Below are 24,504 nucleotides of genomic sequence, written 5' to 3'. Positions count from 1 at the left end.
ATCTTGCTGCACACTCAAACTGATAAAGATTTAGAAATGTTTTTTATTGGTTCAATGTGAAGCAGTTGTGGATGAATGCTGAGACATCTCAGATGAGACAGTTCTGTTTTATGAGCCCAAGCAATACCCTTCTTGGTTAAAACTTAAAAATTTTGAAAATGACTACACCAACCTCCTATGTTAAGGGATTGACAGAACATAATCACTCACAAATCTCACTCACCCAAATCACTCACAAATCCTGACAGCAGTGCCTTTGTTACCGAATAATTCTGGCCTACCAAAGTTACATTTTCACATTCTTTCAACTTGCTAAAGCAATGCTGCAAGTTCAGCTCTATCTAGCAGCAGAAAGTGCAGCATGCTGTGATTTTTACTGTGCTTGCTAGGTTTTTTTTTTATAAATGTTCATGTCTTCAAATGAGAAAATATCCTCTACAATACATTTGCAACCAGTTTTACTGAAATAAATTGAATAATAATGTTCAGGATAGCAGCGAAGCAGGTAGGTGTTAAAATGTATCAGCTTAACAAAAACATAGATAGGAAAAATATGTTCGCTCCTTCCCAAGCTTTACCAGGTCTACGTAATAAAGTTGAACTAGAAAAGAGACTCTACTTGTTTAAAGTGAAGGAGGGCACTTTCTTTCTTGATGACTTTCCTGATGCCCACCATTCAAACCACTTGTATGGCAACCCGGTCGTAGGTTATTTTCTCTCACAATATATAATCAATTTGCAAGGTCCATATAATGTAAGCTGCACCCAGCACATCTATAATGGGAAATACAGTGTGTCACACTTTCCTCAAGCTCAGAGCTGCAGATTTATTAATAAAAAGACATTTGTTTTTAGCGACTGGGTTTGGCTTATAAAGTACAGCTATCAGGGTCACTAAAAAGCATTTGATAAGGTCATGCTAAATGAACAAATGGTACAGTAACAATGAAGAAATTGCATGCCGTAAATGGGTTAGCATGCAAAATACTAGAGCTTAAAAGTTAACAGTAAAAAATACATTAATAAAAAAAACAAACACACACACACACACACACACACATGCACACACACACACACACATACACACACACATGCACACACACACACATACACACACACACACACACACACAGACACACACACATTTTGCCCTCTCAGGAGGTTAATTAGTCCACTTCATTTTCAATTATTGTAAAACCATATTGGAAATTCTCAAATGATTTGTGAAGACCCGAAAGGATGTATTCCAGCTCAGCAGTTTTGACAAGAAGTCTTTATCAGTGTGCCTGCAAGCAAGACCTGATATTGGAAGGGAAGCCTGTTCTGTTGGAATACTTGTGAAGAATGATGAGCTACAGATTTAAAATACTGAGAAAATGAGAGTCGCTTTGCAATATCCAAATCTTTACCCCAGTACTGTGCGGCCACCATGTGACCTGGAGGCTGGGTCTTGAGGCTGTGAGGTCACACGAGTGGTGGCAGAAATGGAGCTCTAGTCTGGGATTACTTCCATCAGTCATGTGACCTGACAGCATCATGAACTGAGGCACCTTGGAGCGAAGCCCAGCAGATGTCTTCAAGAATGCCATGAAGCTGGGTCTGAATCATACTATTGGAATGTTGTTCCAGGACTTTTGTTTATGTGATTGTATGAATAACTCAAGCTTTGGAATAACTCAATCTCAACCAAAAACAAATTACTGTAGACATGTAGTTACTAGCAGGATTATAGTATTTGTTTTACAGTGTAATTCAGGGTTAGTAAAAGGAAAGCATTCAAAGTGTTGTGTAAAAGATTCTGACACCCCCCTTCAAAAGTAATGCTCACAAAACTTTTGAGCATTTTGTTTATAAGAACCCATTCAGTTTCTAGAGCAAAGGCATTTGCTTTCTGATCTGATTGACTGGTGATGTCATTTGACATAATGAAGCGTTAATGTCCAGCCGCCAGCAAGACAATTCACCACGGCAGTTAATCGTCCAGAGCAGAAGGCCTGTACTCTTACAGTAACAGGTATAACTGCCGTGTACAAAAAAGAACTAAATGAAACACCTTCTTGTTGGTACACAAAAGTTTGAAATGATTAAAATAGCATTTATTTTTAAGATGTTCCAGACAAAAGCAAATTGACCATCTGTCAGACCTGACAGATTCAAGAAAATAACCCAATTTAAGAAATAACACATTTACTGCACCTTGTTTACTTTTTCTTTTTACACAGCTGAAGAAGGGCTTTTATCCAAAACATCCTAAAATAAATGACTTTTTAAAATCATGTATTCCTTTTGTTTACATACAATTATAATATATATATATATATATATATATATATATATATATAGAGAGAGAGAGAGAGAGAGAGAGAGAGAGAGAGAGAGAGAGATGTATTTTGTCTCCTGAAATGCTGTGCATAACATTGTCTAATTATTTGTAATGCATTACTGTTACCTGTCCAAGGTTCCCTGGTATATATATATATATATATATATATATATTCTTTAAATTAAATGAGAGTGAGTTGGTGATAATTAAATGATGAATGCTAAGGTTAATGATAGGTGTGTTTTTTGTTTTTGTTTTTTTTCCTGGTCTTGTTCTAATCTCACTAACCCCTTCCTTCACCTACTTTATTTCAACCTATGATATACAGTGCCAGTTCTTCAAAATAAGCAACCTGTACAAAGTTAATTGCATAAGTGAAGGAGGCTTTGCAGACTGAAATGGACATACAGTACTTTCACTTTCTTTAACAAAAGAGATTTCTAAATGTTATGTTTTAGGGTAGCAATAGCACTCCCTGTTGATGTTTCAGTCTTTCTAAACCATCTCAGCTTTTAACAGTGGCAGATTGCATTTTATTTATTTCCACATGGAACACAATACTACATTACTGTGGTACAAAATGTTTCTTTTCATCTTTCTGAGTATACAGAATAGCAACAGGGAAGCTTCAGACATTTATCTATACTAGAAGTTCATTCACCCCAAAAAAGTTGCATTTGTCATTTCTTCGCTAACGGTGTCACAATTAAAGAATTCTCAATTATGCTATTGTGACAGATTGAAATGTCAGAATCCATTTTTAAAAAATCCCTGCCCACAGGCTTAATTGGTTATGTTTTATCCATTGAAATTCATGCATTTTTGAAGAAGACGAAAGTCCATTTAGTTTGATTGATTATGCACTCAACTCATCAGTTTATAAGAGACATGCCGTTGGATTCACAAAAAGGAATAAAGGCTCCTCTGAGGAAATTGGATAATTGTCTTGGCAGTTTAATAGCCACAGAAACATTTAGAACAAATGGAATGATGTTTCTAATTTATCATTTCAGTGTCAATGTGTCCACTTCAATGGCACCTGCCACCACTTTACAGTATCATACTTCCCCTTATCTATCTGTGATCTCGTATCCCTTTTCTATTTATATGTCAATGATCTTGTTGCCTCCTCCTTTTGCTTGCAGGATTGTGCCCCTGCTTTCTGCTGCTTTCAAATCATGGAACTTTTAGAAATCCCCAGATACACGCCCCCACCTTACTATACAGCTAGCTAAACTACTCTCCTTGTCCAGATTCTCTGTGTGGATTGATGCTAACCTTGTTCTTCTTGCATCTCCTCTCATCCCTTTCCTTGCCATTCCCATGTTTTGTCCAGATCTTCTTTTGGTACCTCCAGTGACCCCTCTTCTACCTGCCAGTCTCTCTGCTACCCTGCAGGCAGCTTGTCCTTGTCTTACACACACTGCAAGAGCATGCCATACAGACAGACATTCAGCACCATGGCTAGCTGCTGCCTGAGGTAGCAGAGCAGCCAGATGCACAGGTTTTGTCTGGACATGTCTGGAATTATTTTTTTCTGTGCTCTTTTGATCAAAGATGGGTTCAATAAGGTGTAAAAAAAACAGATTTTGGTTCAATAAGGTGTAAAAAAGACAGATTTTGTTAAGTTGATGTAAATATCAACACTTTATTTATTTACTATGTGTGGGTGTCCCATTCTTTTATTCCTCATCACTTCCATCGCCATAGCAATCACACTTTTCCTTCCACTTCCTTCCACACACACATCGCAGGTCGTGTGGTAGAATAGTTACGGTTCATTCAAGAATGAAATGAAATATTAGTCATTCATGCGCAGTCTTAAATTACACAATACATTCTCTCAGTTTATGCATTATATATGAGAGAATGCATTGTTTAATTATATTATCTATGAGCACCTAAATCTATTACTGTAGAACAAAGACTAATGTCACCCAGAGACAAATAAAGATTAGACTTGTTAATAAACCCCAAACCATTATTTAGAGATCATTATTTAAAGAGTTCCATTAATGCTTTTATTCTCACTATTATATTGTGACTAAGCTTCCTGAGATCAGGGCTCGAAATGATGGTTTTAAACAGGTGTTGTTAATTAGAGTCATCTCAGCTGAGCTTAGTTTGCCATTACATTATTGAGTAATCTCCATTAAAAAAAACAGTTGTTTTGTATAATCTACGATAAATCTTGCACAGTAGTTTGGATTTAATGATAAATAATTGTTGTGTGGGACCAAAGGGTTTGTTTGGAGTAGCATGTACCATGTTTACTGTACATCTACTAGTTTTCTGCAGTTTGTTTAAGTGGATGTTGTCATATATCAGTTGTACATCACTTATCACTAACTGTCATTTTACATTACAGTACTTCAACTATAGTAAGGACTACAGTGACAGATTTAATCTATCATTATGAATCTGAATGACTGCTTTTTAAAAAGAGAAAGACCATGTAGATGCTGTCACAATAATTTTACTGTATACCTAACAATAGCAATGCTTTATTTAAAAATAAATAAATAAATATGGGAAGTCTTTATAATGATCTTCATTTTTCGAGTTAATGAGAACCGAAGGCTGATTAATTCCTCAAATTGATTGAGTACAGTGGCTGTTTCACTTAGGAGACAAATGCTTTTCAAAAATATCTTATCAGTCCCTTGTGGGTTTGCTCTATTCTACAATTGGTCATTTAATGATCCATTCATCATCTATTAATATTTAACTGAACTAATTATGAATGATGGCTTTTTATCCAATGAAGGGCTATTAACACCAAGCACTCACAGCATTTTTCCTTGCTTTTTTTAAAAGGACTTCTAGATGATTTTTGCACAATGATACTCCTCTGATTTTGTCTTTCTATTGCATAAATAATGTAGTGTTATTTCTTGAGTGCATGTTGTGTGGGGATTCTGTCTCTATCTGAATTAGAAACGCCTGAGTATTTGTTTATAGAGTCAGCTGTTATTCAGCCCAGTCCTGACACTGGTGTTTGCCCCCTGGGACACTTCCCCTGTGGTAACCTCACGGAGTGCCTGCCCCAGCCACTACACTGCAATGGGGTCGCGGACTGCATCAATGGAGCTGACGAGGAGAACTGCGGTAAGTCAGCATATCTCAGAAACAGTGCAGCTTCTGGACAAAAAAAGCCACACCGATTACCAGCTCTTCTAGAGCCAAACAGACACACACACACACACACACAACACACACACACACACAACAGACAAACATGACGTTCACACGCACGCACAGACACTCACACACACACACACACACACACACACACACACACACACATTTGTGCTAACACATTAAACATATCTACTGTTTATTTACATAGTTGTCATGTATAGTTATATATAAGCTGTAGCAGGGTTAAATCAATTCAATTTCTCTTGTCTGACATTCTTGAACCATGTTTTCTTTTTTTCACCTTTTGCAGTTGATAACAGTGGATGGCCTCATCTTTTTGATGCCTTTTTAAAGAAAAATGTTGAAGAGACAAAGGACTGTTGTAAGTAAAAGAGTCCCTGAGCTGTACAGTTCAGATAGAAATGCAGGATTTTACTTGTCAAATACAATCTGTTGATCTTCACTGATCCAAATCAATAAGGGCATGTTCTGAAAATGGCAGAATATTGAGTTCTATGTTTTAAGACATAGAGCTTGCTGCAACTATGATTCAACTAATGGCTCGTTTTTAGTTAAATCCTCATAAAAAATATGTTGCTCTATGTTCACTATATTTGTGTCATGTTTTAATTTCTATAAACATTTGTGATCAGTTAAAAAGTTGATTGGATTTGGTGTAGACCGCACAGTAAGTGTCAGTATTCAGCCATGATTTGCATTGCACTCAGGCCCTGGGAGCTGCTATTAAGCGTGGTTGTTTCTGCTGTAGTGCTGGATTTCAATTCTGAGGACTGCCAGTGCGAGGGCAGAAGAATGGATTGCAGTAACAAGGACCTGCATGCTGTGCCAGCGGTCTCCTCCAACGTGACTGCTCTGTGAGTAAACTCTGAATAATGACGTGTGAAAACAAGCTGCAGAGCTCCTGTCCCGAGGCTACACCGACGAACTCTCCTCTTCCTAGTTCAATATTTTACACCGTGTAACAATTATTACTATTTTTTTTTTGTTCCTGGGTAGTAAGTGTTATTTCCTAATCGCTTATGCCTCAAAAGTATAGAAAATGGCTATTATTCCCCACAAACTTTGCTTTTGTGACCAGGACAGTGATATTTCAAAATATCACTATTTCCAAAGGGAAAACGGGCAAATGTGTGTCTTTTATACTGTATAATCACAAATCTCGAAAAACTACTCACTTCTAAATCTTTTGTAGTCATTTTTGTATTACTTTAGTATAAATACATGTTAATTTGAATTCATATGTTGTTTTTTTTCTGATTTTATGTGAACGAAAAGACACACATTTGCCTGTTTTCCCAATGGAAATAGTGATATTTTGAAATATCACTGTCCTGGTCACAAAAGCAAATTTTTTGGGGAATAATAGCCATTTTCTATACTTTTGAGGCATAAGCAATTAGGAAATAACACTTACTACCCATTAACAAAAATTGTGTTACATAGTGTTATCATTTCTCTGGGCTCCAGAGACACAGTTTAATAGCTTTTGTTTTATTGCTGCTGCTCCAATATGGAGGCTGTGTGGTTAAAGAAACATGCTTATAACCAGGAGGTCCTCGGGTCAAATCCCAGCTCAGCCACTGACTCATTGTGTGACCCTGAGCGAGTCATTGAACCTCCTTGTGCTCTGTCTTTCGGGTGAGACGTTGTTGTAAGTGACTCTGCAGCTGATGCATATTCACACATAACGCTAGACTTGTATCTTGCAAAGCGCTTTGTGATAGCGGTCCAATGTGCGCGGTACCACTGCTATCTATATATATATATATATATATATATATATATATATATATATATATATATATATATATATATATATATATATATAATAATAATTATCACATGTTTGTGGTCTTTTCCACTCTCAGACAATCCAGCCCTCAGTGCACCTTAATAATGCAATTAACACTTAATAATGACACATGGAAAGATTTTAGCATCATTCTGACATGCAACAAATATCATTCATAGGTGCTTTTCAGACACAGTGAAAATAAAGAGGTTGCACTAGACACTTCTAACAGGATGCATCACTGAACGAATGCTTTCAGAATCAAGAACAGAGTTATATTTGTACTGACATTTGCCTTTATTACACTTATATAGATATCATCCACCTTCTGTCTTTAAAATAAAAAAAAATATTTTAAAAAAAGTCTTTGTGGTCTCAGTCACACATTTTGATGTAACCCTGCATTCATTCTCCCAAAAGCATGAACTGTGAATGTAAGAAATCCACTAGGCCCATCTGAACCATTGCATTTTCAGAATTAACGGCATTTCATATTGTATACTTATGCATTTCAAGCCTCAAATGCAATCCAAGGCAATTATCATTACAAGGTCATTGAACATACAGAGCGGCTGTGAGAGAAAATGCCTACCATAGTTACTGATGGCAAATTACCTCCAGATAAGCATAATGTATAATGAAAGCTTTAAGAGTCACCCTGACAGAAGAGTTATCTTGTAGAGATGTATCCAACACTACAGCTTGTGCCTTTATAAAAGATGACCATAGTTAAGTTAAAAAATATGGTAAAGCATAGGGATGCAAAGAGGATTGCTAATCATAGAGTGTTACAAAAAGAAAATGGCAAACCATGGTAAACTATGGTAAATGCATAGGGAAGTGTGAAAAGCATTGGAAAACTGTAAAAAAAAAAAAAAGAAAAATTACTGCAGTATTTACATTATAGTGCAGGTATAGTTATACATTAAACAGAAAAAAGAAATGATTGAAATAAGTTGGAATAATATTTTAACAAGTGTATAATGACATTTGGAAAAAAATAGATAAATAGATTTTTACTGATTTTATTTTTAATCCATTTGACATGTGCAAACAGTGTGCAGTGTTCAGAATGAAGTTATGATTTAGCGTCATATTTACGTATTTGAAAAGCAATATCTTAAATTAAATTGATAGGGAAAGCCTATACTTTTGTGTTACATTTCAATGATTAATGTGTAGAGAGTAGGCTTGGTTCACATCCTGTAGAAAATGCACAAACATCCATTGTGACATGTAATTAGACTGTAATTATTGCACACGGTGACTGTCCTTCAACTGGCCTTTCTGCTTTGCTCTTACAGCCCTCCATGTACATTACTGCTGAAGTAGACTGCTTCCAGGTATTTCAAAGCTGGCCCCTATCCCTGCCTTTTTGTTAAGGAGGCCACATGAAAAAACTCAGAAGCACATGCATCATGGTAAACTGAAAGACAAAGCATGATGCTTCTGCTGGGTTGAGTTCTTGTAAAATCTGAGAAGCAACTTGACTCCTTAGCAACCAACTGCTGCTTTTCAAATGACTTGCGTGTTTTTGTATTACTTCGTGTCTCTATATTCTTTCCTCTGATCACTTGCAGGGATATGGCTTAAGTGCAGCATTGAAGTATCAGTAGATTTTATTCATTAGTGGCTTTGAAAAAAGCCTTAATGTGCGCATCTGTAGGATAATATGAGACGTGATACATCATACCTAGTTTCAAGGTTATTTTCACCACTGCTACCGAGCATATTCCTATCATTGCTTTGTAACAAACCCCAGTGTTATACGATGTGTGGTTTAAAGCTGCTTTGAATACTAGCGCACACCTTAGCATTCACATGTTATTGTCTTTTTCTCCCTAGAGATTTGAAGAACAATCACATCAGATCTTTATCAGCTGATCTATTTATCAGATACAAAAACCTGGAGAGGCTGTGAGTCCATTTGTTATTTTATGTTTTTATTTTTTTAAATAGTAAATGCAGCTGCCCATGTTGTTTATTCATGTACTATAATTTTGACTCTGATGTAGAAATAAGGCAAGGACCAATTTTAATAATGCTGCCTGTGTTTGAGCCCTCGTTTAGTGTCCTGGTAAAGCTCAAGAGTCTATTCAATGTCTCATGCATGATGTACACCACATATGGCAGTCTCCAGATGTTGGGAAATCAAATAATTTGTCTGTCATAAGAACATAAGAACATAAGAAAGTTTACAAACAAGAGGAGGTCATTCGGCCCATCTTGCTCGTTTGGTTGTTAGTAGCTTATTGATCCCAGAATCTTATCAAGCAGCTTCTTGAAGGATCCCATGGTGTCAGCTTCAACAACATTACTGGGGAGTTGGTTCCAGACCCTCACAATTCTCTGGGTAAAAAAGTGCCTCCTATTTTTTCTGTTCTGAATGCCCCTTTGTCTAATCTCCAATTGTGACCCCTAGTCCTTGTTTCTTTTTTCAGGTCGAAAAAGTCCCTTGGGTCGACATTACTGTTTAGAATTTTGAATGCTTGAATCAGGTCACCACGTAGTCTTCTTTGTTCATATCTGAACAAATCATATACACTTTTTAATCATATACACTTCTGTGTTAGATCAATAAAAAGTCCTTTCTTAATGTCTATCTGCATAAACAGAATCTGAAGAGCTTTTAAACAATATTTTAAAAATGTGCACATAAACCTCCTCTCCGTACCGTTGGAACAATTACTCTGTGAGGGAACCATTCATTCACAAACAGGAGCCACATCCCCCTGGCTGTGAACAGCAGGTAGCCCTTCACTCACCTGCAAATAAAGGACCTTCTGGAATTAGAAGCTACTATGATGCACTCACAGGGAGAAGCATACATTATGACAAAATTCACTGCAATAAACCTGAAATTCATTTTCAAAATGGTTATATTCTAAATGTTTTCAGTGTGTCTGAAAATGTTTTATTATCTCACTGGCAACACATTTAAGTTCAGAACACTGACTTTCCATTTCAACTAGCTACAGTAGCTACTCCCCTTCTATGGCCTTCATTTGGATTGCATTGGTATGTTCACAGTAGAGCAAAGAGTGCTTAAAGTTATTCATGACTTCTCTGTGTGTTTGAATAGTTTGATAATGGTCTATAAATAACCTGCCTTACCATGCACAGTGTATTTAAATAAACAACTGTTCCATGCAGACAGAAAACAGAATCTTTAAGCATTCCGAATTCTAATTTGGACCTTATTGACTCCCTGTTTTCCCCATGTGCAGTTTATCATGTATCAGACTAACGATAATCCAAAATATAAATATATATTATTGTTTTTTTGTTTTTTAGACACTTGCAGAATAACAGCATTGGAATCATATCTAACAAGGCTTTTTCAGGACTTTTCAAACTTCAAAAACTGTGAGTACTGTACACATACAATACCAAGCTGAATGACAAGTTTTTGACTAAAAGTCTTTCTCCTTAAAGACAGAGAAAGAGCTGTGATTATGTATCTTTAGTTTTATCTGTATTATTTTCATGCATATCTTCTTTATATTGTTTTCAGTGAGACATTGTAATACTGTCCATGTCCTTTTACTGTTCAAAATAGTTTTCTTTCGTTTCTCATTTGAAAATCCATTAAAGCAAGTCTACTCACAGACATGAAAATATTTCTCATTAATTATGATTAGATTCCTCAACCAAAATCACATCACCACGTTGAAGGCAGGGGTCTTCCGGGATCTTCATCACCTCGAATGGCTGTAAGTAGAGTCAACGTGAATATCAATATTGTCTTTGCATTGCAAGAACTCACAAATCAAAATATTTCTCATTTGCAGCAATATCTCGGGGTGTAGCTGCTTCCACCACTTTTAGGGAGTTTGACCTCAATGAGTCCAGTTGAAGAGCGAGATCCTGGGTGTTAATCATTCAAGAAATCTGCTAGCCTTTCAATGAACTGAATGAATTCCTCCCACAGTGGGATCTTTCTCATGAGTTTCTTTTTAATTTACTGCTGTTTACTGCTTTTGAAAGGTCTCTTAAACACTGTAGCTGGAATGTTCTCTTGGGAAATGATCCTGTTTAATGGCACCGTTGTGCTGGGGAGATCGCAAAGGAAAAGTTAGCAAGCTGTTGTTTGAGTTGTCAATACTCCTTCAGTAGTGACAGTTTGGGGTTTTACAGCCTGCAGGCTCTTTGTAGTCAATATTCCCAATAGATGTAGCTACAGCAAAAAGGAGATAAACAGCTAGACTAACCGTATGTAAATCTAGCTGGGCTTACAGAAAAAATTTTGGATACACTACAAAATACAGGACATTTTACTTGTAATTATACTATAATTATTACTTGTAAACATACTTATGTTTACAGCAATGTTAGTACTGCATGAATCAAATCACATAACAAAAGAGTAAATGCAGTGTACCTGCGGTGAGTCGTTGACGTGTAAGTGCGTACCGTAACTGCTCATGCATCTTTGTAATCCTGTTTAAAGTAAATGCTTTTGCTGTGTTCTGTGGCAAAGTAATGGACCTTGTGTAAATGCAGTTGTATTTTGATATGGCTTGGTAGTTTCATCTATGCTTGATCCCAATCTTAGCTATTAGAGCAATTGCATTATGTTGTTATTTTTCTCCACTTGGTTTAACATGATATTTTCATTTTCAATGCTTTGATCATTCATGTCATTCATGGATGTCCTCTTCCATGCAATACATATAGCTTTGTTCCCTACACTATACGATACAATGGATAAAGTGTTTAATAGCCTGACCTTCATGCTTGTCTGTATGAAATGATTATTCAGTTAGGCAGTATAGTGATTCCTTCTGCATCATTTCAGGTAGCCTCACCTTAACTAATTTGGTTTAATACATCATGTTCTGTTGCTATCTTCTCTGTATTTTCTCATAATTACTCATTACAATTACCTAACCTTCATGGTGTTTCAAATGACTGCTAGGGAATGATAAGTGTGGCTGTGCCGTAGTTAACCAACTGTTGACACTGCCCTCCGACATTAATTACAATGATACTGAAATAATTAAAACCGCAATCAATGGAAAACTGGTAAAACTATCTGTTTATTATTGTTATACAATTGCAATTAAAGTTATTTGTTTTTAGAACGTGCCTAATCTGTTTTCAAGACTTTCTTTTAATTTACTTTTTTTTTCAGAATTCTGGATGACAACAAAATAAGCACGATCACTCAGAAGTCATTTATAGGACTCCAGTCCCTCTTCTTTCTGTAAGTATTTCCAGGTCAATATACTCCTTTAAGGACCTACTAGACAAAGATCAATTAGCTTCCAGTGTAAGACTGTGTTTTGTTTTGTGAGAGAGAGATTAGTAGTTTGCTGGCCTTGTCTATTTGAGCTGCTGTCAGCCAGATAACCAGTGTCAAAAGGTGTACCGATAGACCGTGAGCACAGAAATACTATGCAGTGAAATTCCCGTTATAAAATCAGGACAAGAGTCATAAATTGGGGTCAGCAAAGGATATGTCCTCTTGAGAAAGTGGGGCATGTGGCAACACTGCTTGATATCAGCGTGGCTGACAAGGCACACGATTCCATAGCGCCCCTCGGAAATGGTTGTCAATGGCTGTTTTATCAATGGCAGAGACGGTTGCCTGGATGACCCATTGGAGACAAGTCAGTTTCAGCCCCAACTCTCAAAGTCATTAGAGGGTTCTGGAGAGCTCTCTCATAGTAATGAGATTTCTACATTTAAAAAAGAAGCTGAAAGTGAACCAGCTTGTGTAATATAAAGTGCTCAGAGTTAAAAGAAGGTTGTTCGGTTAGTATGTACGACAACGTAAAGGTAATGGGAAGGTCAACATGCCAGATGATACTGTATTTACTGTTTTGACCCTGACCTGAAAAAAAGGGACAGTAAGTCAACATAGTGTTTTGGCAGCTTTAACAGTTTTGTCATATTGTTCTGAGACATACTGAGTATGACACATATTTTTAAAAGAGAGTGCCTGTCAAAATGTAGTTGTTTTTTTTTCTGTGCTTTTAGATCTCTGCTGAACAATTCACTGGAGCAAGTCCCCAGGAGGTCCATCTGCGTGGAAATTCCAAGATTAAACTGGCTGTAAGTAAAGCAGGGTAAAGCTGATAAAGCAAACCAGTGCTGAGTGAGCGTGCCAGCTGTACCTGGAACACAGTTCACTGCTCACACTACATATTTAGCTTGAACGTGTGTTGGTAAATAAAAACAAAAGTGAGTCAGCCAGACATGCAGTATAATGAATTGAGTTTTGACTATGCAATCTGGGGGCTGATTAAGGAGATTGCCCCACATGGCTACCTGCCATTGCCAGCAGCAGAAAAGCATGCTCATTATTAAAATAAATACAGTAAAACGTGTTTAACTCCAAGCTGCTAAACAAAGAGATTTACACTTTGCTTTGTTTTTTAACAGAGAAATGGAAGGAAATATGATTCGATCCCTGCACTGTTCAGCTTTCAGGGAATGTGCTGCCTTGACAGTGCTGTGAGTAAAGAAAAGCATCTTTATTTATGTTTCACTATATTGTTTCGTAACTTAACGATCACAGTTAGCTTCACTGTCCCACTGTTGGTTGTTTTCTTCCATTTTTAAACCAATGGAGTTCCCCAATTGCTGCTTTTTTTTCAAGATGGAATATCCCAGACTGAACAGTATCAGCAGGGACTAAGATGGCAAGTTTAACAAAAAACAAATGCTCCTGGGGGGAAATAGTCTTCTACGAGATTTACAATTTTGCATTGTGGCAGTAGTTCTGCATTAACTATTAGGCACAAAAACAATTACAATGACCTTGCTTTGCGTGTTCCAAAAGATTCTACACAATAGGGTTCCATACACACACGGAATATTCAAATGATGGAAGCTTAGCTGTCAAGTGCATTCTAAGCTTGTTTCACAATTAATTTGTTCAATCCTGTACAATCATATTTTACTCATATACCATAGAAACACGCAACACAACGCTGTATGAGAAAACAAGCAAAGATTTTGCCTTGGAATTTTAACAGCAGCATATTACATTATCCATATTCAGTGCAGTGGTATTTTAGCCTAGTCTTGTAGAAAAACAGAGATTGTTAATCAGTAAATCACTCTTTGACAAATTGTTTAAGTTGAAGAGGGTCATTAGCAGCAGAGACAAAAAATGAATGCCTACTACAGTTTGATTCATTTGTCAGACACCTGTCAGCTTAGATTAATAAGTGGATTTCAGGATTCAAAATACCAGGATTGCAAAGGGTTTGAAGGTAAACATCAGGTTAATCAGGGAACAGCTGCACATTCTTTTTTCCACGCTCTTATTAGCATTAACAAGGCCAATTGGCACCTTGTTGTGCCTAAGAGCTGTCAAGCACTTTTTTCCATTTTCTGATTCCTGGGACCTCATCGATTTGTGATTGCCAGTTTCCTACAGATTTTACACTCCTATGATAGAAATGACCTTGACATGCAGTATAAAGAACCTTGCTGCTTTACCTAATGAAACCCTGCTACTAACTGCATTCTTCAGCCCCCAGGCTTTCGTAGATCTTGCCCTAATTATAACATATTTGACTGCTCTTCTGTCAAGAAGACTTTCTTGATGTGAAAATAACTTATAATGAGGTAGCCAACTGCTATCACAGACCATTACCTCTAAGACATTGTCTGCTGGTGTTAATAATGAGAAAAATCAGGAAATGGTTTATTTTCAGTTCATCCCCAGCTGTGAAGAATGTTTTTTTGACAAACCCCAATATTTATTGCATTCTCAAACACAAACTCTTCCATAATATATAAGCAGTTAAATGACACATATACAAAACATATTCTCAAAGTGTTTTCACCATTATTTAATTACCTTCTTTTAATTGTAAAGAGAAAATCATGTTAATGTTATAGAATGAAAGCAAATACTTCAAAAGTGCTTTAGAGAACTTGGGAGTATATTACATGGTGCTTTCGTTCTAGTTTCATAAAACTTTGGGAGTTCACTAAAAATTGGGAGTTAATTAAAGACTGGAGTAAACACTTTAGAAGTATGCCTCCATGTACATTAAATGTAATTGAATTGAATAAATGTGTAAAGGCACATCAATTAAATACTTCTCATTTATGCAACCCAAAATATAAGATTACCTTTTGAAATACACAGCCTAACCACTTTTATGAGTAGGGCTAACGGTGTTCGGCATTAAAATAAATGGCACTTATTTTCATGACTATGAAACAGGTAAAAATCAGTTAAAACAACCTACCCATGTTCCACAATATAAACTGGTAGACATCAGTATACATAAATGACTTAAACACTAATGTGTGGTAATATTACCAGCAATAAAAAACAACACATTATATTTGCAACTCGCGAAACTAGTAGGAGGCACTTAGTCACCTGAAACTAAAGCCAGGCCAAATGAAGGAATCTTGGAAAAAAACAAGTCAGTTTGTCAGCTCCGCTGAAATTAACTTCGTACATCCAACCTAAAAAATAAACGTCCAACTTAAAAACATCAAAACTCCCTTTTCACCAGCGCATTTCTAAAACGAATACAGTCTGTCTGATTGTAATAAATGCACACATATTTACCCAAGCTGGCGGCAGACATTGAAGACCCTTCCGGACGTTGCGGAACACGGTGTGTGTAATGATGTAGCCTTCTTGCGAGCATTCTTTCTCAGCGGGGGATGTTGGGAAATGGAGTTCAAAATAGAAACAATCGGAGATTCTGCTTTCAGAAAATAAATTCTGGTAACTTGAACATTAAATTCGGCAGGTAGTTTATATATATATATATATATATATATATATATATATATATATATATATTATATATATATATTATATAATATTTAACCGAAAACCGGAACACTTATTTGTGACCTATACCCCATATAGGGTTAGGCCACGGGTTTCCCTCACCATCACTGCTTCGACCCGCATGGACTTCACAAGCTGTTGACAGGTGTCTAGTGGGGGATTTTAACAGTCTGTTTGTGGCCACAGGCTGCTGCCTGTCTTGGCTACCACTTTTTCTTTGCTTACGGAAATAACCTATAGAAAGTCCTACAGTAAATTGGTCAAGTCCTATAAAATATCCTATAGGATTTCTTTAAAACCTTTTTTGTCCTATATAGTGTCCTATAGTTCTACTGTAGGAAGACCCTTTTGAGTACTATAGGAGGATATTTTTTTTAAAAGAATCCTTTAGGATTTATCTAAAACCTTTTTAGTCCCATAATGTCCTATAGTACCACTATAGGATCCTATAGGACATTTCAGCGTACCAACATGATATCTGCTTTTTTCTATCTTTTATTTTTGCAATGGTGCACTTCCTTTATAGTGGGGCAGAGATTACATGTCATAATACACCATCAACCTAATTTCCATCTCCAATTCAGGGTGACGCTAAATCCTAATAAAGTGCCCAGGCAGTGTATAAGGTTCATTTGTGTGAGTTCTTTCAAAGCAGTAGCTTCAAGCCCATGGTTTACATCAGGGAACGGGGCAGTCGCTTTTTTTTTTTTTTTTTTTTTTTTTTTTTTAATAAACCAGCTCCACATTTCAGAAGGGAATGTATTTGCCATTTCTAGTTTTCATGACTTCATTCCCAGCAGAAGAATTAATGGTGACACTGAGAGAAAAAAAAAAAATATCCATCTTGTCGCTGTCCAGTCTCTTGTCTTGCAGTGAATATGACACATCATTTAAATCAGCCGCCCTTTGAGATTCAAGTCCCTTTTACTGTTTAAACAAAAGAAGATAAAGAGAATTAAATATGTTATATAGTTGCTACAAAAAACTTCAGCAAAACGATACTGCAGGGAGCTTGTGTTTATATAAACATTCAAAGAACTGTCTTACTTTGATTATGTGTCTGGATATTGTTTATGCAACCTCTTTGAAAGAACTATTTTGTTGCTGAATGCTGGTGACTTCTATGGAGTTCTTTCAGGTTAAGGACTAGGGGAAGGCTCTTCTTTCTCCATCACTTATTGCCGTAAATGGCAGTAACATTAGATAATTATTTTTTTTCAGTGTCCTGTGCACATTTAATACAGCAGTCAGTGGCAGAAATAAAATGATTGACGCTATTACTCTATATTCAGAAAAGTAGAACATAAATTGTTTATGACTGTCAGTGCTAATGTCCTTACCCCAGGACTTCACTTCATTAATTTACTGTTGTTACAAAAGAAAAAATCAGATCCTTTCTAGCCTGGAATACACATGTCAATGACATGCAACTAGAGCAGAAGAACAAAACCAAACCACTCAAAGAATGAATCCAAAACAAATCATAAATAAGTTAGAGTGGACTGTGCTGGGCTCTAATACTGGAGATGCGGACCAATGTGTAGGGGAAAGCTGCACCTTGGTGTTTTCAGAAACTTTTCATACAGATGGCAATTGATTTTCACTCATAATTATAACCCTTTTAGTTATTGCTTGGCAGGACAATAGAGTTTCAGGGGTCATTGAGAAGTCCCCAGCTTTAGCTCTCCAGCACTCCTGCCCTTTGCTTCAAAGACCTTGGCATATAAAGACCTCATCAAGGGTGACACCTAACAAGGGCTAATCCTCAATCCTGTCATGAAAGACTGCGTTTCTTTTTCAGAGTGCTGCGCAGGAACCGAATAAGGATTCTTGAAGAAGACACATTTTCTGCCATGCACAAGCTTATAGAATTGTAAGTCTTGGTAACCTCACCAGTCCATTAAATAAAAACAAAAAACAAAACAAAAAAAAAAGTATAAATAATAAAAATAGGTTGGAGGCTTCTTTGCTGTGCATTCTGGATAATTCTCTCTCTGTGTTCTCTTTTATTGGACGAAGACAGCCTCTTCTTTCCACTTGAGTGCATGCCAGAGATCTTATGCAGAGGACAGTTTAATTGTCTAAACACAACTCTAATTCTCGTACTTTGTGCTAAGTTAATTGTTTTTCCTGGCAGCTACTTTCAGGCCAAAAGGTGATATACTAGGTCACAGCAATCTTACCATTCCCTGAAATAAATATTCAAACGCTTTATCTAGTGTCACCATGATTATTCAGTTGTTTAGACAAAACAGTTAAAACGTGAAGTCATCCACCTAATTGAGTCTAATCATGAATTTGATCCTACACCTACACAAGACACTTTCATTGCCCGTTTTTCCTTTTTTTTTTTTTTTTACTGTTCATTTATTTTATTCAGAGACTTGTCCATCAATAGAATTCAAGAGCTGCCGCCTGCTTTGTTCCGAAACCTACACAGTCTGAAGCAGCTGTAAGTATCTGTGCCAGTATATCATTCAAATAAAACAACAAAATCCTCTCGACGTGTGGCAGAAAGCAGACAATGCCACTGGGTGTTTTGATCAGCATCTGTAATCTGTATATAATGTGCATAGAATGTGCTGATTTTATTAGACTGAAGCTTTAGTTACAGGCTTACATCAGATGAATGGAGATTGCACCCTTTAAAAACCTGAATGTTTTGCTTTTAAATAAATGAATAGTCATGGCGGTTTGTCATTATCCAGGTTAACACTCTATTGCACGAAGGGTAGGCTCGCAAGGTTTTGCTGTACTTGGTTTGATCACCAGGCTTTCTGGTACATCTGGTTTCTATTGATTTTTGATCAGATTGAGATAACCTGTTCTTAATCACAGTGGTAATGCATCACAAACACATGTTTGTTTGTTTTTTGTTTTTGTTTTTTTTTTATTGTGGTGTACCATTAGCTATGACTAGCAATACCACTGTCTGTAAAACAAAATTGAACTACAGCAGTCAGTACTAGGGAATTTCAATGATATCATCAAAGCTAAGCGATACATTGAGAAATAATGTCAATGTGAATTCCCCTTCCTCTTGCATATTCTTAACATGGTATTTTTCAGGAATATTTCACACAACCCTCTGTCTCAAATCCACGACGATCAGTTTGACAGCCTCGTTCATTTGCAATCACTGTAAGTACTTTGGAGTTGAATTTTAATTATAGCCATGCAAGGACCAGTAGCACAGGGAAAGGAATAGCTAGGAGGTGGAGCTTTGAAGAAACATCACATTTTATCCCTGATTTTGACGGAGTGGGCTTTTCATTTTTAAAAGGAAAAAAATTAAGAAAACAGGAAGTATTTTTATTAGCTGCCAGTAAAAATCTGTCTTGGTTTTTAGTATCTGTAGTTAAGTCATGAAGAGATTCATTCAATCTAGCTCTTGCCTTGCTCTCAAATTTAGAGTTTTTAACGCACGTTATAATGTGCAAGCCCACACACACCTGTACAGGTGCCTCTGCATGTAGTTGCATTGCATTTACAATGTACTAATATTTAGTGTATTCTGAAATGCATCACTTGACTTTCCATTAAAGTTAAACTTTAGACTAGCCGATGCATATAATACAGCTGACACATTGTGCAATTTAGAAAAGAGCTGAGTGTGCGTATGATTTGTTTTCAGTGTGTAACACTACATGGTTATACAGGGGATGATTTCTGACTGACTGTGTTTGTTTCCCCTTTATTTCCTTTCCAGAAGTATAGAGGGAATAGAAATTCAAAACATGCACAATCGAATGTTTAAAAATCTGGGAAACCTTTCACACATGTAAGTATAAAACAGTGACAGATTTGATTCTAGTTCCAATACAGTAATGCAGATGTGAGAACACTTTACATGGTGTCTCTAATTACTGTGTATTTACATAGTATTTACTTATTAAATGCATGCATACTTACACGTAATTGTTATGCTATTATGCATAGTTACAATGTATAGTAGATTATGTTATTAGCAACCACTCGATTTCCAGCAAAAAGTTGTCAATAACCGAACGTTGTTATTAAGCGAAACGTCACATTTTGAAGTGTATGCATATGGAAAAACAATGTATACCATAGTTGTAGAAACAGCCATAGAAATTGTAAAACAAAAGTTGTCATTAAGCGGCAGACAGTTGCTAATATCCGAAATCCGTTAACATTAAAGTCTATGGAATGGGATTGGTTCCCGTGAAAATGTTGTTAATAACCGAAAGTTGTCTTTATCAGGGATGCTAACAACCGGCATCTACTGTAATCTACTGTACTTAATCTTTTTGCATGATATATGTAAGTACACAATTGCATCGGAAAAGGGTTAGGGTTAGGGTTAGGGTTCGGTTTAGATTTAGACTATGCAAAACTATGCATTACAAAATTGTAATTATGTGTAAATAAACATGTATTTAGTAAGTAACTACTATGCAAAGACACTGTAATTTGCTTTTACCCAAACAAAACAAACTGTCTTTTTTTCCCCTGTTTTTCTGCCTGTTCCTGTTCAGATATTTTAAGAAGTTTGAGTACTGTGGCTATTCACCGAACGTGCGCAGCTGTAAGCCCAACACTGACGGCATCTCCTCCTTCGAGAACCTGCTGGCTAATATCATCCTGCGAGTGTTTGTCTGGGTGGTGGCCTGCATCACCTGCTTCGGGAATGTGTTTGTGATCTGCCTGAGGTCCTGCATCGCTTCAGAGAACAGGCACCACACCATGTCTATCAAGTCTTTGTGCTGTGAGTCTACACAACACATTCTGCACAACTGCAGATGTCAGGGAAGTAAGAAGGGTGGGGTGATGAGATTGCAGATCATTGGATCAGAGTTGAGTTTAGGAGAATGTCTGAAATGCAACTTCCACACATATACACACACATACAGTATGTGCCATGAAAATTGCAGAAGCAGGGTTACTTGAATGAACACAGCATCCATATAAAAGTCTACCCTGGTAAATTTGTATGGTATTTTTGCAGGTTTGCCATGTTTGTTTTAATATGTTTTACCATACCTCTCTGGGCTTTACAATGCATACCTGCACTTTACCATGCTTTCACAATGCTTTTACTGCAGTAAACTTTTATAAGGGGTGTATAGCCTTTTGTATACTGACGCAAGACTGGTGCAAGGCTGCAGCAGAGAGTGAGCCAACTCTTGTGTTCTGTTTGAATCCCAGGTGCAGACTGCTTGATGGGGGTCTACCTCTTCTTCATTGGCGCGTTTGACATCAAGTACTATGGGGAGTACAACCGTCACACCCAGAACTGGATGGAAAGCACACAGTGCCAGCTCATCGGTTCCCTCGCTATGCTTTCCACTGAAGTATCAGTCATGCTGCTGACATACATGACCCTGGAGAAGTACCTCTGCATAGTCTTCCCCTTCAATAATTACCGCGCCGGCAAGAAGCAGACCCTTTCCACCCTCATCGCTATCTGGGTGTTGGGCTTCATCATTGCAGTGATCCCTTTCTGGGACAAGGACTCCTTCGGGAACTACTATGGGAGGAACGGAGTCTGCTTCCCCCTCCACTCCGACCGGACTGGGAAACCTGGAGCGAGGAGCTATTCCACAGGGATATTTCTTGGTGAGAAACATGCAAATCAGGGTATATTGCATAGCAGTTTGAGCCATTCCAGATTTTCCTGCAAGCCTTACTTGTAAGTTACATCTACAAAAGGCCTGTGGTGAGTCTTATTAAGCTCCCATTAAAATCTGCAATGACCCTGATTGCTTTGCAGTTATTTTCTGCATGGAAAGGCAATGGCTTCATAGGGCAGTAAACTAAACGGATGTTTTAATTTGTAGAAGTATGTTGTACAAAACAACACGAGAAATCAGATCTAGGAACCACATTGATTTTGGTCGTTGGGGTCTCTGTGAGTTTAGCCTTTCGCATCATAGGGATTGGTTGCAGTAGTAAACAAACAAAACTATCTGTTTAAACTGGTGCTGCTCGTTTATTGCAAGCTAAAGCTCCTCCTCTCTATGGACTTGGCCGTCATCTCTTCTTCTTTGACTCTGAGACACAGGGTCATAATAGCACAGCTTTATCAACCAGTAGTCTAAATGAAATGCCGTAACAATGAGCTTTAGTGCTTTTAGCTCTCCCTGAAGGTATGGATTTACAACAATGGGGATAAAACCTGGAAGGAAACACTACCTTCATATTTATTGCATGGTTTTCAAGTGATGTGTGACATTTTATGCATAGATTTTGTGCACATACATATTGGTGCTCCATAATGGCTCCTTTTAGCAAGTAAATGACAACAAATGCCCTATTTTTAAAATAAATAAATAATCCCTATGTGGGTTTTTTTTTTTTTTTGGGGGGGGGGGGGGGGGGGGGGGGGGGGGGGGGGGGTTTGGGGGGGGGGGGGGCAATCCTGCATTTTGAACTCTCCAGAAGACTTAATGTATAAAGACAGTCTGAGGATTTGCAAATCTTCTGAAATGTTGCTATTTATTTATTTTTTGTTTTTTTAAAGGGAAATTTGGCCCCATTTGTTTTATAGATAGGAGAACTGCAGGCTTTGAATTCAATTTAAATTCAGGTCTCTCTACCCTCTTAAATACACATGCTGTTGTTGTTCTCTGTGACCTAGACATGCACATTGGCATCCCAAAGATTAATCAGATCAGGTACAATGGGTAGATTCAGTAACAGTGTGTTAGACCTCTGAATTAGCTGGGTCTCTACTCTGGCTCCAGTCTCGAGGGCTGCTGCAGAAACAGTTCCTAAGGCTGTAGGAACAGTTAGAGCTGATAAAAGACCATTCAACCTATCAAGACTTGTCCTGTTTAAGCGTGTGCATCACCTCCGGCAGAGTGGCTTCTATACACTGGCTGGAAGTCTGCAAGCAGCCAGCAGGGGTTTGAAACTCTTTAAAACACATAGCATCGCCCTGGTAATACTAATTCCTGACTCAATACCAGAATGCAATCTGGTGCTGGAGAGTTTCAATAGTAAGATGTGGTTTATTTTATTCTGAAAGGAGAGAGTGAAAAAAACTAAGAAGCAAGAAACACCCTTGATCATGACGCAGCTGAATTAACATTCAGAGACAAGCCTACTGAAATTTAGAGTGCTACTGAGCTCAAAGGGTAAAACAGAAACAAGCAAATTCCTTTAACTTTTCTGTGTGTGGAGTGTGTCCTTGCAACAAGTCTTAAAGGTGATATGGGCTCGAAGTTTATAAAAAAATAAAAACCCTGCTCTTGTTTTTTGTTGTCGATGAATAAGGAAGGTATGTCTAATATTAAAAGAAGACTGGCATGCCTGTCTCAGTAAAGTTAACTCAGGGGTTTCCATTTTTCAGGCTTGAACCTGTTTGCCTTCATCACCATAGTCTTCTCCTACACCAGCATGTTTTATTCAATTCGGAAAACTGGAGCCCAGACGGCCGAGCGGAGTGTCTTCCATCGAGAGGTGGCCATCGCCAAGCGCTTCTTCTTTATCGTGTTCACCGACGCCCTCTGCTGGATTCCTATATTTCTACTCAAAATCCTCTCGCTGTTGCAGGTGGAAATACCAGGTAGGCGTGCTGTTTAATTTACTGTGCTGATTTAGCCTGCAGCTCTCATTAGAAAATGGAATTAAGGAGAGGTCAATTAACAAAATACAAGACCAATTATCTTGCATGAAATCTGTATAAAGGATGTATTTTTATATTGTCAAAATGCACATAATACTTAACAAAAAAAAAAAAAAAAAACAGTGGGACACATTTTAAAGCTAGCAGCACCACTCGTTCAGCAAAGCAGCATTTGACATCTCCTGACTGTGCCCTTAACATGATGATTAATATCAGCAGCTCTTTTACAAACAAGAAGAAAAATAAACTTGCTGCTGCTCATCAGCTTTACAAGCAGTGCCCTATTTCTCGTCTTGAATTTTGCCAAGAAGTTAAACTAATGACAGCTATAGTGTTAGACAAAATATTGCAAATAATGCCATTCTGTAAGTGCTGATAAGTGTGTACAGGAGCAGGGATAGTGGCTGCTTCAAAGTGGCAGGAAGACTCCTGTGATGTGTAAACTTTGCAGGATCAGCAAGTACATATTCTAAACCTTGCAGAAGGTGCAGACTCTCTCTCTCTCTCTCTCTCTCTCTCTCTCTCTCTCTCTCTCTCTCTCTCTCTCTCTATATATATATATATATATATATATATATATATATTCCTGTGACCATGGATTCTTACCCTGGATTTCTGCTTGTCGTGCACAGTGCAATATGAAACCCGTCTCTATTTTTTGACCAGGTACCATAACCTCCTGGGTGGTAATCTTCATCCTGCCAATCAACAGTGCACTGAACCCCATCCTGTACAGCATCACCACAACTTCCTTTCAGGAGAGACTCAAGCACTGCCTGCAGATGAAATGGAAGCAGCTGGGAGTCAAAGACCGTCGCCAAAGCACTGCCATGTCAACCATAAACACAGCAACGTCATGA

The 24,504-nt window shown here is 37.5% G+C and overlaps 1 protein-coding gene across 1 annotated transcript; it reads left to right on the top strand.

Annotated features, from left to right (window-relative positions):
- The first annotated feature begins 481 nt into the window (after positions 1-481).
- Positions 482-24,504, top strand: LOC121317885 (relaxin receptor 2-like). The gene is made up of 18 exons (XM_041253981.1): positions 482-505; positions 5,209-5,431; positions 5,775-5,846; positions 6,234-6,339; positions 9,123-9,194; positions 10,572-10,643; positions 10,919-10,990; positions 12,412-12,483; positions 13,260-13,334; positions 13,665-13,736; positions 17,855-17,926; positions 18,434-18,505; positions 19,123-19,194; positions 19,763-19,834; positions 20,553-20,782; positions 21,223-21,633; positions 23,369-23,584; positions 24,311-24,504. The coding sequence occupies exons 1-18, from the start codon at positions 482-484 to the stop codon at positions 24,502-24,504; spliced, it is 2,199 nt and encodes a 732-aa protein (XP_041109915.1).

Source organism: Polyodon spathula, chromosome 7, assembly GCF_017654505.1.
Source record: "Polyodon spathula isolate WHYD16114869_AA chromosome 7, ASM1765450v1, whole genome shotgun sequence".
Taxonomy (NCBI): Eukaryota; Metazoa; Chordata; class Actinopteri; order Acipenseriformes; family Polyodontidae; genus Polyodon; species Polyodon spathula.
This window is presented reverse-complemented; position numbering and strand designations above follow the sequence as displayed.

Bases quoted from the DNA above. Each gene is read 5' to 3' on its own strand.
- LOC121317885 (XM_041253981.1), top strand. From the start codon at position 482: ATGTTCAGGATAGCAGCGAAGCAG. The intron at 13,335-13,664 runs GTAAGTAAAGCA...GTTTTTTAACAG, and splicing joins ATTCCAAGATTAAACTGGCT to AGAAATGGAAGGAAATATGA. The intron at 23,585-24,310 runs GTAGGCGTGCTG...TTTTTTGACCAG, and splicing joins GTTGCAGGTGGAAATACCAG to GTACCATAACCTCCTGGGTG.